At 31.4% G+C, this 14,417-nt stretch overlaps 1 protein-coding gene across 1 annotated transcript; it reads right to left on the bottom strand.

Moving 5' to 3' along the window:
• Window positions 1–6,826: 6,826 nt before the first annotated feature.
• On the bottom strand, window positions 6,827–9,618 carry LOC133321927 (polyglutamylase complex subunit TTLL1-like). The gene is made up of 4 exons (XM_061530999.1): window positions 9,565–9,618; window positions 8,684–9,479; window positions 7,041–7,381; window positions 6,827–6,971 (listed from the first exon to the last, which is right to left on the bottom strand). Exons 1-4 carry the CDS (start codon window positions 9,573–9,575, stop codon window positions 6,827–6,829), a joined length of 1,293 nt encoding a protein of 430 aa, XP_061386983.1. The 5' UTR covers window positions 9,576–9,618.
• Between the last annotated feature and the right edge of the window lie 4,799 nt (window positions 9,619–14,417).

Here is a 14,417-nt window from a genome sequence, read left to right as displayed (position 1 = left end):
TTTGAAAATCTTAAATTTTCAAAAAAGTAAAAAAACAAAAACATATTTACTTTATATATTGTTAAATAAAACGAAATCTGAAAATTATTTACTTATATAAATAATTACAAAAGCAAAAAAATAAAACAAACCCCGACAAACTTAACGAACCATTTTATACATTGAAATCTATTGAAATGAAAAAAAAAATACAAACAAAAAAGACTGTTATTAATTTATTAAGAAAATGTGTTTTGAAAAGAAATCAGATTTAAAGAAATTGAATTTTAAAAAAATGTTTTCTTTAATAATTGGAAGTAATTATTTAACTATGAAATACTTTTTATCGATAACTTTTCTAAATAATTTTTTTTTCGTAATTCTTTTATAGAAACTAGTCGTCAACCCTAAGTTTAAAATTTATGTTATCGATAAAATAGTTGAATCGGCAACTTTTATCTATAGTAAATTTGGTTATCGATAATTTTTTTAAAGAAATTGTGGTTTTTATAGAAAAGGCATTTTGCTGTCGATAACTTTTGCCTATATAAAACAAGTTATCGATAACGTTTCTATGTAGAGACTGTAAAAAATTTTATTGAAAAAAATCTGTAAAACATGTTATTGAAAAATGTCATTATAGCAGAGTTGTTTTTCTTATATAGAGAATTTTTATCAATAATTATTGTATATAACAGTTATCGATAACAACTTTTCTTCAAATAAAAGTTACTGATAACGTGTTTTCTATAAATAAGTAACATATGTTGTTATCGATAACATATTTTGTATAAGGACAAGTTATTGGTAACAATGAAAGCTATCGATAACATATTTTCAATGTTATCAATAGCTTTTGTTTATTGAAATTATGTTATCAATAACTTGTCGTGATATAAACTATGTTATCGATAACAGAAAATATGTCACCAAAAAATTCTCCTCATAAAAATATGTTATCGATATCTTCATTTAAAAAAAAATGGTACCGATAAATTTTATTAATATGAAGGTTGTTTTCTACAAATTTTCTTTACAGAGTAAAATTTATTATCGATAATTTTCCTTTATATAAAATTTGTTATCGGTAACATTTCTTTATTTAAAAGTTGTTTTTGATACTTTTATCAATGTCTTTCCTATATTAAAAAGTTGCTATCGATAAATTTTCTTTACATAAAAGAATGATTTTCTATGGTGAAATATCTCTTACAAAAAATGCTTTTTTCAGGAAGGCTGTTATTGACAACGGCAAAAAAAAAAGTTTCCAATAACAAATATCTTGTAGAAAAATATTACTTATCGAAAAAAAATCCGTATAGAAAATTGGTTTATCGACAACTTTTGTGCATTACAAATATTTTATTGGTATTTTTCTGCACAACTTTTTTTTATAGAAGTATGTATAGTTATCGAAAAAAGGTTCCCTTCATTATTGTAATTATTATTATTATTTTTCAAAATATATTTTCTTAATAAATTAATAATTAAAAAGAATAGAATTTGCTATTTTTGCTGGAAAGTATTAAAAATTGAAAATGTCATATAACAAAAATAATAAAAAGAAATTATAAATTCCAAAAATCTGTATGATGAATATCAACATGATTTGATTTGTCATTAAACAATACCGTATATTCAAATTTGCTTTATAAATTTTACTGGAGAAAACTAAATATTTTTATTTAACCTAATTTACATGGAAATATATGGCCTATTGCTTTAAGACAAATCAAATTATATTTATTTTCATCTCATACCTGATAACTTTACAAAATTAATAAATACAATAAATAATTTATTTTTCACACACAATGAAATTATGAAATCTATTGAAAAAAATTATGAATTATTTTTTTCGAATCCTTTTTTAATGGATTTTATAATTTAAGAAATAGTATTTTTTGAAATCAACACTTAAAAGAATTATTAGTTTATTTGGCATAAAAACTATGATCTACAAAAAATTATATATGAAACTGAAAAAAACTGTGATTAAAAATTACTGAAAAAAACGAAAATTACAAAAACAGCAAAACAGTTTGTATAGAAAAACAAAAACCAACAACAAGAAATACAAAAATATAGTAAATAACGAAAAAAATGAAAAACAAAACACTATTAAAAAACCGAATGCAATTGCTACATTCCAAATTTGTTATATTCCATAAGTAACATATATATATATATAACTTAAAATATATATAGAAACATCGTATATATATTATTAATATTAAGTAATTATTAATTTTACAAATTTCTACGAATATTAATATAAGTTAATTATTAATAATAACAAAAGAATTTGAGAAGAAATTTAAACCAATATGTGGACGAAATAAAAATATAAAAACTTCCAAATTGTTTCAATTAAATTAAATGAAATAAACAAAGTTTTCATAAAGAAAGTACGAATAATTAGGTTCTTGCTTTAATGAAAAAGAGTTTTCTCTACGATTTAAGTTAGGTTTGTAAATTTCCACACACATATTTTGTAATTTCAAACTTTAACAATAAATAAAAAAGAAGAAGAAACGAAAATCGAAAAAAATGAAATTAAAGCAGCAATATTTACTGCTATTACTTTAATCATTACTATTATTAATAACTATATTATATATAAAAATTTATATTAAATTTATAATAACAAACTACAACAATGAATTTGTGTCTGTTTAAAATTTTATGTGTTCTTTTTTGTTTTGTTTTCTTTTCTGTTTATTTTTTTCTATTATAATTTTTTGTTTTTTATTTTTTTTTATCTGTTTGTAAATAATTTCCACTAACATTTTTCATGTCTTCTGTTGTCCTTTCTCTATTGTAACTTTAACAAAATATTTCATGTTTTTTGTCATATTTAATATTTTTTACAATAATCATTGTCATCATCTTGAAATTTGTATAATTTATAATTGTCGTCTAGTATTAATTTATAATTATAGGTTTAATTTTCATTGTCCCGTATTATCGTAAATAACTTAGTGACTAAGTGACGATTTTGTGTTTAAATATAATTACAAAACGAATATTAATAATTAATTAATTAATTTTTTCATGAATTTTATTTTAAGAACGAATTAAACAAAAAAATATATTACAAAAAAATAAAATATATTTGTTTTATTAAAAAAAAAATAATAATAACAATAATAATTTTAAGGCCTATCGCTCGGAACTATTATATGAGTCGTTTATTTTGAAAGTGATTTAAGTCCATTTTCTTTTATTGGCATATTTAAAGGTTTGGGTTTGATTTGTTTCAAAAATACTGTTGAGTGATATTAATTTGGTTTTATAAAATTTTGTATCAGATTTGTATCAGAATCTAAAATGGACTTAAACCACGTTCAATATCAATGACTCATATAGCGTCTATGCCATGATAAACTGCTGCCAGACAAAAACAAAATACCATACTACAAACACTGGGGTAGAAATATTGGGCTAGGACTCTAAAGATATCGAATATGAAGCGTGGCCTTTGTATGGAGGTTGTGTAAAAACATGGACTTACATTGAAAATGTTCTGTAAAGAAGTGGAATTGTATATTGCACTTAGGACCATCACCCATAAAGAGGTTGGATCTATATATGGATACCATATCCAAAGTTCGACCGATATTTGTATACCCTCAGCTTTTGGGAAATGTGGGTATATACACTTTGATACGTCAAAAATGTGCCTTATGAAAATATTCTTTGGACCAAATCCATTCCCGATTTGGAATCGATTTACAAATGTCCGTTCTTTCGTCTGTTTGTCTGTCTGGCTGGTGCGCCCTATAACTCTCGAAGGGAGTAACCAATTTCACACAAACATGGTACATCGTAATATTTCTTCCAAGATGGGAAATATCGATCCACTCCTTCTTGTAACTTGTACACAAAATGGTCTCAGAATTTCTGAAAATGAATTCTGTAATATCATGCGAACGGACTATCCGATTTGAAATAAACGTTGTACAACCTGCTATTTTAGCCATGCTTGTATATTGTTGGAAGGTGGGACTTAACGGCACATTCCTTCTAGTACCTCCCCTTTAAAGGGTCAACATTTTAAAAATTTTATAAACCAAATATTAAGTGAGTGGAATATCCGATTTAATTTAAACTTTTCACATTGTTTTTTACCAAATTTTACCAATCTAAGATCAAGCCCGAAGATGAGATCCATCGGCCCGGTCCACTCCTTGTGGTTCCTCCAACATAAAGTGTAAATATTTTGAATTTTTTTCACTATCAAGCGAATGGAATGCACGCTTTGGTTCAGACTTTTGGTAATACTTTTACCAAAATTTCATGGTGTCTGAAGATGGGACCCGTCGATACACTCCTTCTGGTACCTCCCCCACAAAGTGTCAAATTTTTGAAATTTTGTTAATTCAATACCATGTGAATACAATGTCAGATTTGATCCAAACTTTGCATATCATAATATTTTTTCCTTAGTTAGATCAAGTCCGAAGATGGGACCAATCGGTCCACGACTTCTAATACCTCCCCTACAAGTTTGGAAAATTTGTTAATTCAATATCCGACGAATGGAATGTCCGATTTTATTCAAATTTTCGAAATTGTTTTACCAAACATAGCTCATATTCGGTCACACACAAACATTGAAACATATGTATCTATAAAGCAACCTCTTCTGGTACCTCTTAATACTGATATTTTCTATCCATAGTGAGTCCAAAATATAAAATTATAGCCAATTTGCCTGAAAAATGTATCCAAATTTTCCAATATTTATAATTTTTTGTGAGAACCCTATTTTAGGTCATTAAAAATATGGATGAAAAATATTTTTAAAAATCCGCGCCCATTATAGATTATTGGAACAAATACACGGTCATTGAAAAATATTCATTTAAAAATTCAAGCCTATTTTTCAATGAACTAGAAAAATACTTTTTAAAAAATATATATAGGCAATTTTTTTATAGGCCATCGAAAAAACACTGAAAAAATTCATTGAACAATATTTTTAAAAAAGCCAATACAACAATAATGTTCTACAAAATCTCCCCTAACCACTAGTAAAAATTTCATGCAAATTCCTCAAGTACTTACCGAGTTATAGCCATTCAAAGTTAACCTTCTGACAAAATATAGCAGCTACACGATTCTGTTTTCCTATTACCGAAAATAAAAAAATCGAAGAAATTGCATCTGATAAAAAATGGGAAATTTAATGCAGGCTGCTATTGCCAGATTGTCTGCTTTTTGTTTTGTCCTTAATTTGATAAAATATTTGCATACATTTAGGCGCACCATTCTAATAGATATTCCTTTAAAATATTAATACATCGTGTTTTTAAAGTGACGCCTTAAAGTATGCTCAGAATTCGTAAACGAACATAAAATACACAAAGCAGACAATCTGGCAATACAGTTGCCTGCATTTATTTTTGATTTTTTGTTAAATGCAATTTCTTCAATTTTTCCATCTGCGGTAATAGGCAAACAGAATCGTGTAGCAGCTACATTTTGACACAAGGTCAACTTCAAATGGCTATAACTCGGTAATTAATTGAGGCATTTGCATGAAAGTTGCACTGGTGGTTGGAGAAAAAAAATAGTTTTTGTGTGTGTATCAATACATAAGACACTATAAAAAATGATAACATTGAAATATATTTTTAATTAATAAATAAAAAAATCCATAGAACAATATTTAAAAAAAAATCACGCGTATTATGATTATTGACAAAATATTTTTAAAACATCCACCCCTATTATAGACCATAGAAAAATATTATTTAAAAAAATCACGCGTCTTATGATTATTGAAAAAATATTTTTTAAAAAATCCACCCCTATTATAGACCATTGAAAAATATTATTTAAAAAATCCATTCCTATAAACTATAGGTCATTACAAAACAAATCCACGCCTATTATAGGCCATTGAAAAAAAAAAATATTTTTAAAAAATCCACGCCTATTATAGGCCATTGAAAAAAAAAATATTTTTAAAAAATCCACGCCTATTATAGGCCATTGAAAAAAAAAAATATTTTTAAAAAATCCACGCCTATTATAGGCCATTGAAAAAAAAAAATATTTTTAAAAAATCCACGCCTATTATAGGCCATTGAAAAAAAATATTTTTAAAAAATCCACGCCTATTATAGGCCATTGAAAAAAAAATATTTTTAAAAAATCCACGCCTATTATAGGCCATTGAAAAAAAATATTTTTAAAAAATCCACGCCTATTATAGGCCATTGCAAAAAATATTTTTAAAAAATACACGCCTATTTTTAAAAATCCAAGCCTCTTTTTTTATAAATCCAAGCCTCTTTTTTTATTTAAAAAAAACAACGCCAATTTTTTTCAAATATTTCTAAAAAATCCACGCATATTTTTTCAAATATTTTTAAAAAATCCACGCCCAATTTTTTCAAATATTTTTAAAAAATCCACGCCTATTTTTTCAAATATTTTTAAAAAATCCACGCCTATTTTTTTCAAATATTTTTAAAAAATCCACGCCCAATTTTTTCAAATATTTTTAAAAAATCCACGCCTATTTTTTCAAATATTTTTAAAAAATCCACGCCTATTTTTTCAAATATTTTTAGTTCTTTAAATATTTTAAAAAAAAAATCTTGCCTATTTTTTCAAATATTTTTAAAAAATCCAGGCCTATTATAGGTCATTAAAAATAATTTTTAAATTTTTTTATTTCCACTAAAAATATTGCACTTCTTTAAAAAAATATATAAATTAAATACTAACATAATCACAGCTATTTGAAAATAACGAAAATAAATTTTTCACCATTCACTAGCAAATTTACCAAGAATTGAATGGGTACTTTTTAATTCCATCTTGATTACCGGCATCACTTCCAACGATTTCCACCCATCGACTTGGAATTTTTGTTCTGCTGACTATTATGAGCCTCTTCCTGGGCGGCCAGCTCCTCATCGATGAGCAATTCAAAATTACCCAAGGCATCAGCACTGGGAATTTTATTCCAGCGGACACTAAGAAGTAGAACAAAATTTGTTAAAAACAGTACAATTAAAATAAAATTGTATGAACGGCCCACTTACTCTGGCACCCCATCTGGTGGCAACACAACCGACAATATATTATCAATTAATTTATATTTCAGAATACGATCCGTAACTGTGGTTGAAGTCAGTGAGGGTGATGCATTCACCTCCACTAGCCATGGTTTCAGATTGTTATCAATTATAATATCATAACCATAACATTCAAAACAATGCCGATCACTGGCCATAACGGGTGCCACGGCACGCAGTGAATGGACAATTAGCCAGGAGATAGCACCAAACAAACGATCAGTTACCTCTTTGCCGCGTGTCCCCTCCAAATAGAGGGCTAGATTTTGTACAGACCATTTGCCGCCATGCAAGGAATTGTATTCACCCTGTGGGAGAAAAAAAGGAGTTTAGGTTAGGTCCTTAAAAAAATATTCTTTAAAAAATCCACGCCTTGTTTAGATCCTTGAAAAAATATTCTTTAAAAAATCCACGCCTTGTTTAGATCCTTGAAAAAATATTCTTTAAAAAATCCACGCCTTGCTTAGATCCTTGAAAAAATATTCTTTAAAAAATCCACGCCTTGCTTAGATCCTTGAAAAAATATTCTTTAAAAAATCCACGCCTTGTTTAGATCCTTGAAAAAATATTCTTTAAAAAATCCACGCCTTGTTTAGATCCTTGAAAAAATATTCTTTAAAAAATCCACGCCTTGTTTAGATCCTTGAAAAAATATTCTTTAAAAAATCCACGCCTTGTTTAGATCCTTGAAAAAATATTCTTTAAAAAATCCACGCCTTGTTTAGATCCTTGAAAAAATATTCTTTAAAAAATCCACGCCTTGGATGATGATCCTTGAAAAAATATTCTTTAAAAAATCCACGCCTTGGATGATGATCCTTGAAAAAATATTCTTTAAAAAATCCACGCCTTGGATGATGATCCTTAAAAAATCCACGCCTTGCTTAGATCCTTGAAAAAATATTCTTTAAAAAATCCACGCCTTGTTTAGATCCTTGAAAAAATATTCTTTAAAAAATCCACGCCTTGTTTAGATCCTTGAAAAAATATTCTTTAAAAAATCCACGCCTTGTTTAGATCCTTGAAAAAATATTCTTTAAAAAATCCACGCCTTGTTTAGATCCTTGAAAAAATATTCTTTAAAAAATCCACGCCTTGTTTAGATCCTTGAAAAAATATTCTTTAAAAAATCCACGCCTTGTTTAGATCCTTGAAAAAATATTCTTTAAAAAATCCACGCCTTGTTTAGATGCTTGAAAATTTTTCTTTAAAAAATCCACGCCTTGTTTAGATCCTTGAAAAAATATTCTTTAAAAAATCCACGCCTTGTTTAGATCGTTGAAAAAATATTCTTTAAAAAATCCACGCCTTGTTTAGATCCTTGAAAAAATATTCTTTAAAAAATCCACGCCATGTTTAGATCCTTGAAAAAATATTCTTTAAAAAATCCACGCCTTGTTTAGATCCTTGAAAAAATATTTTTTAAAAAATCCACGCCTTGTTTAGATCGTTGAAAAAATATTCTTTAAAAAATCCACGCCTTGTTAGGATCCTTGAAAAATATTCTTTAAACAATCCAAACTCCGTTTTGGTCGTTGAAAATTTTTTTTTAAAAAATCCACGCCTATGGTAGTTGAATCTGACATCTTTTAAAATTTTGTTGAACTCACCCCATGTTTCTGCACACTGACATTGGTCAGGTGGACATACATATTATCCAGCTCCGTCATACTGGTATCATATTTCACGGTGCAAAATCGGCAAAAACCCTGCTTGAAAAGATACGCTTTCAGCGGACGAAATGATGTGACCAAGACATAAAGCCTCAAATCGAATTTCTTGCCACCAATCAACAGCGGATTATCAATATATCTTGAGATGACATATGACTCCTTGGCAATTTGAGGATGAAATGCACCCTTGGCCTCTCGGGACCACTTTTTTAATTTCGATAATTTATTAATCAAGAATATTCCAGCACCTTGTGATTTTCCGCACGGCTTCATGATCCAAGTACTTTGGGGATTTTTACGATACTCTTCGACAAACATGTTATAATCCGCCGGTAGGACAAAGGTCACGGGTATAAAATCCAAATGCAGATAACGTGTACTACCACCACCTGCGGCTCCTGACCAATTGACATCTGTTTTTTCTGCCAATGGGTTACCATCCCTTTCCAAATCTTTGCGATATCGTTTGATATTCTTCACGAGGAGGTCCTTGCGTGACAGTTCATAGTGATTGGGAAAGTGATTGATCATTTGATTGTCATTCATGCGATAGCCACTATCCACACTGAAAATATTGCGACAAGTTTGCACCCCAGCCCAATAGAAATTCCAATCATCATCGGCACTGACTTGACTCCAGCCGCGCTTTTCGAAATTATTCACCAACACCGATTTGTCCAGATCCGTGCAGAAATAGACTTTCATGCGTTCATGGGTCATGTTCTGGTTGACTCTGTGAGAGGTGGCAAAGACAAATGAAAAAATCATTCATTGCGTTTTGTGTTCGTATCGGTTGGTCGTTCGTTCGGGCTACCTACCTTCCATACATGTTGGAATAACTGGCATTTGACCTTCTTATGGATTCTTGCGTCATAGCCACCAGCAGGATTTGTTGTTGTTCTCGGTTTCGATTTCATGCAACGATGGAAATTGTTGCAAAATGTTTTCTCTTCTTGCCTTTCTTTTAAATTTGCTTTAATCACAGTTCTTTGTTTTTTTTTTTAATTTCTTTGTTAACTTTTACTGATGACGTGAAGGAAACTTTAACTGCGAAATGTTCTCCACCCTTGGACTGGTTGGCTCCTTGGATGTCTAACTTCTGGTATTTAGCAATTCCGGTGGCCCCCACCCTTAACAAAAGTTTTTGTTTTGCTCCATGGAATTTTGTTGTTTGGATTCATTTGTTGAACGTCGTCGACGCGGCAACCGAACATCAATTTTGGTTACCCTGGAGATCGATGGAGGATTTGTTTCTTCTAAGTAAACATGTAATGGGATTTGGAAGCAAGAAAAATATTATTTTTTTAATATTCAAATAAAAATAATTTTTTTTTTTTTTTTTTTGAAATAAAAATCTATTACTAGTTAAAAGATTTTTTGAAGAAGTTACACATGGGTAAATTTTTAAAAATATTTTCAAGGACTTACAAACCTAAAGGTCGTTTACATTTAACCGGATTTGGTTAACCCAGTGGGTTTAAATTTTCAATTCCTTTGAATATATGCCAAATAAATCCTAATAAAGTAGGTTAACCCGGTAAAAAGTTCTAATGTAAATGCCGTACTAGGCATGAATTTTTTAAAGGATCATCATCCAAGGCGTGGATTTTTTAAAGAATATTTTCTAAGGATCTAAACGAGGCGTGGATTTTTTAAAGAATATTTTTTCAAAGATCTAAACAGGGCGTGGATTTTTTAAAAAATATTTTTTCAAAAATCTAAACAAGGCGTGGATTCTTTAAAGAATATTTTTTCAAGGATCTAACCAAGGCGTGGATTTTTTAAAGAATATTTTTTCAAGGACCATCATCTAAGGCGTGGATTCTTTAAAGAATATTTTTTCAAGGATCATCATCCAAGGCGTGGATTTTTTAAAGAAGATTTTTTCAAGGATCATCATCCAAGGCGTGGATTTTTTAAAGAATATTTTTTCAACGATATAAACAAGGCGTGGATTCTTTAAAGAATATTTTGTCAACGATCTAAACAAGGCGTGGATTTTTTAAAGAATATTTTTTTCAAGGAACTAACCAGGGCGTGGATTTTTTAAAGAATATTTTTTCAAGGAACTAACCAGGGCGTGGATTTTTTAAAGAATATTTTTTCAAGGAACTAACCAGGGCGTGGATTTTTTAAAGAATATTTTTTCAAGGAACTAACCAGGGCGTGGATTTTTTAAAGAATATTTTTTCAAGGATCTAACCAAGGCGTGGATTTTTTCAAGGATCTTAACAAGGCGTGGATTTTTTAAAGAATATTTTTTCAAGGATCTAAACAAGGCGTGGATTTTTTAAAGAATATTTTTTCAAGGATCTAACCAAGGCGTGGATTTTTAAAGAATATTTTTTCAAGGATCTAACCAAGGCGTGGATTTTTAAAGAATATTTTTTCAAGGATCTAACCAAGGCGTGGATTTTTAAAGAATATTTTTTCAAGGATCTAACCAATGCGTGGATTTTTAAAGAATATTTTTTCAAGGATCTAACCAAGGCGTGGATTTTTAAAGAATATTTTTTCAAGGATCTAACCAAGGCGTGGATTTTTAAAGAATATTTTTTCAAGGATCTAACCAAGGCGTGGATTTTTAAAGAATATTTTTTCAAGGATCTAACCAAGGCGTGGATTTTTAAAGAATATTTTTTCAAGGATCTAACCAAGGCGTGGATTTTTAAAGAATATTTTTTCAAGGATCTAACCAAGGCGTGGATTTTTACAGAATATTTTTTCAAGGATCTAACCAAGGCGTGGATTTTTAAAGAATATTTTTTCAAGGATCTAACCAAGGCGTGGATTTTTAAAGAATATTTTTTCAAGGATCTAACCAAGGCGTGGATTTTTAAAGAATATTTTTTCAAGGATCTAACCAAGGCGTGGATTTTTAAAGAATATTTTTTCAAGGATCTAACCAAGGCGTGGATTTTTAAAGAATATTATTCAAGGATCTAACCAAGGCGTGGATTTTTAAAGAATATTTTTTCAAGGATCTAACCAAGGCGTGGATTTTTAAAGAATATTTTTTCAAGGATCTAACCAAGGCGTGGATTTTTAAAGAATATTTTTTCAAGGATCTAACCAAGGCGTGGATTTTTAAAGAATATTTTTTCAAGGATCTAACCAAGGCGTGGATTTTTAAAGAATATTTTTTCAAGGATCTAACCAAGGCGTGGATTTTTAAAGAATATTTTTTCAAGGATCTAACCAATTGTAGACGCTGACCCCCCCGCCATGTCTCCTGGGGTAGCTATTTTCATCACCCGTTAAAAAAAGTGAGCTAATATGCGCCGTGAGTTCACCCATAAGAACTCTAAAAAATGTGTTGAGGCGTCGGATTAGTTGCCCACACTCAGAAAACCCCTCTTACTATGAAAAAGCAAATAAAAAGAAAACCAAACCCCCTCAATGTTGACGACTCCCGTAAACGTATAAAGGACCACGATCTGCGAATGGAATGTTCGCTTTGGCGGCTGTACTCAAGAAGTACAAAGCCGATATTATTGTCTTACAGGAAAGGCGATGGAAAGGGACTGGCGTAAGTAAATCAGAAGATTACGCCCTGTATTATAGCTACGATGAAACGAGACATGAATTTGGCTGCGGATTTATAGTTAACAGGAGAATAAAAATACTTCGTCTCCAGATTCACTCCAGTAGATGAGCGAATTGCTATAATCCGTATAAAACCGAAGTTCTTCTACATCAGTCTTATTTACGCCCATGCTCCGATAGAAGACAAAGATGAGCAGACCAAAGACATATTTTATGTGCGCCTAGAAACAGCATATGACCGCTGTCCTGGCCAAATCGGAAGGGAAAATATCTTTGGTCCCACCGTCGGAAAATTTAGCCACCATGAAGAAACATCCGACAACGGCATGAGGTTGATTGACTTTGAGGCAGCAAAAATTATGGTAGTTAGCAGCACCAGATTCAAGCATCTCGATTTCTCCCGATCGAACAACGAGAAATCAAATCGATCATGTTGTGATAGACGGAAGGCATTCATCCAGTGTTCGATCGATTCGATGAGTGAATATCGATTCGGACCACAACCTTGTAGCAGCCAAGGTTCACACTCGTTTTAATGTTGCAGCAAAGGTGTGATCTAACACAACACGGAAACTAGACGTCGAAAAGCTGCAAATACAATAGGTATCCGAGGCCTACTCCACTCAACTTACCCACTAGCTTGATGATAATACCCACCTTCTTGTCCCGATAATAATATAGAAGCACAATGGCAAATAATTGCCCAATCCCTACAAACAGCAGCAAAAGCAACACTTGGATACCAAAGACCACCATAAGAAAACCGTGGTACGATCAGGAGTGTCGTAATGCTACTGATATGAAAAACGAAGCGTATAGGGCAACTCAGCGGACAGTAGCAACACGTAATGTGTTGGAAAACTATCGGGAGAAAAGGATAAACGTGTTTTCAGAAAAAAGAACAAAAAATCCTGAGCGTGAGCAAATCGAGATGTACAAGAGTCAGAATGAAGTCCGAAAATTCTACCAACGGGTAAAACACCAAACCGAAGGTTTTGGTGCAGGCACATCCTCCTGCTGTAGAGATGAAGGAGGAAACCTGGTGACAGACACAGACAATGTGTTCAGGATCTGGAAGGAGCATTTTGCAATGGTATCAAATAGCGGCGGTGAAGAAGATACCCCAAAACCAATAAGAGATGACGGTACAGAGTGTATATCACCTAGCCAAGATGAGGTCATAAAAGCAATTAATCGACTCAAGAACAACAAAGCAGAAGGAACCGATGGGGTTACCAGCCGAACTATTCAAGACTGGTGATCAGATGTTGGTCAGGAGCATGCACCAGCTGATTCGTAAAATTTGGCTAGCATCCTATGTCCCGTGCAAAAAATCGGATACAAGGTGATATGTGAAAGCCATAGAGGAATTAGCCTTTTTTTCCATCGCATATAAAGTGCTATCCAGTGTGGTGTGTGAACGATTGAAGCCAATAGTCAATGACATTATTGGACCATACCAATACGGCTTCAGACCTGGCAAATCCACCATTGACCAGATTTTCACTCTGCTCCAAATCCTGTAAAAGACCCACGAAAAACACATCGACACATACCACTTATTCGTCGACTATAAAGCCGCATTCGACAGCCCTATTCGTTCAGAGGTGTTCAGAAGTCATGTCTACGTTCGGCATTCCTGCAAAATTAATACGGCTATGTAGGATAACTATAACTGGCACAAGATCAGCAGTTAAAGTCGGAAAGAAACACTCGGAGCCCTTCAATACCGAACGAGGATTCAGACAAGGTGACAGTTTGTCGTGTGATCTTTTTAACATCCGGCTGGAAAAGGTCATACGAGACGCAAAGGTGAACAGAAATGGCACTCTGTACACCAAACAATACATGTTACTCGCCTACGCCGATGACATCGATATAATGGGTCGAACATTGCGTGCGGTAACAGCCACCTTTGAACAAATTGAGAAGGAGTTTGCCAAAATGGGTCTGGCAGTAAATGGCGAAAAGACCAAGCTGATTTTATCTACGCGCAGGACGTCCAGTAGACTCAGACCAACTGAGGAACTTGAGAACTACAGCATGGAGGTAGTTAAGGATTTTATATACCATGGTACCGCCATAATAAAACGTATGACATCAGTTTTGAAATTCGGAGGAGGAT

The sequence above is a fragment of the Musca vetustissima genome, unplaced genomic scaffold, assembly GCF_032173495.1.
Source record: "Musca vetustissima isolate MV318-11 ecotype Yass unplaced genomic scaffold, APGP_CSIRO_Mvet_v1 utg5730, whole genome shotgun sequence".
Classification (NCBI taxonomy): Eukaryota; Metazoa; Arthropoda; class Insecta; order Diptera; family Muscidae; genus Musca; species Musca vetustissima.
The sequence above is the reverse complement of the archived record's forward strand: the minus strand, read 5'-3'. Positions and strand labels throughout refer to the sequence as shown.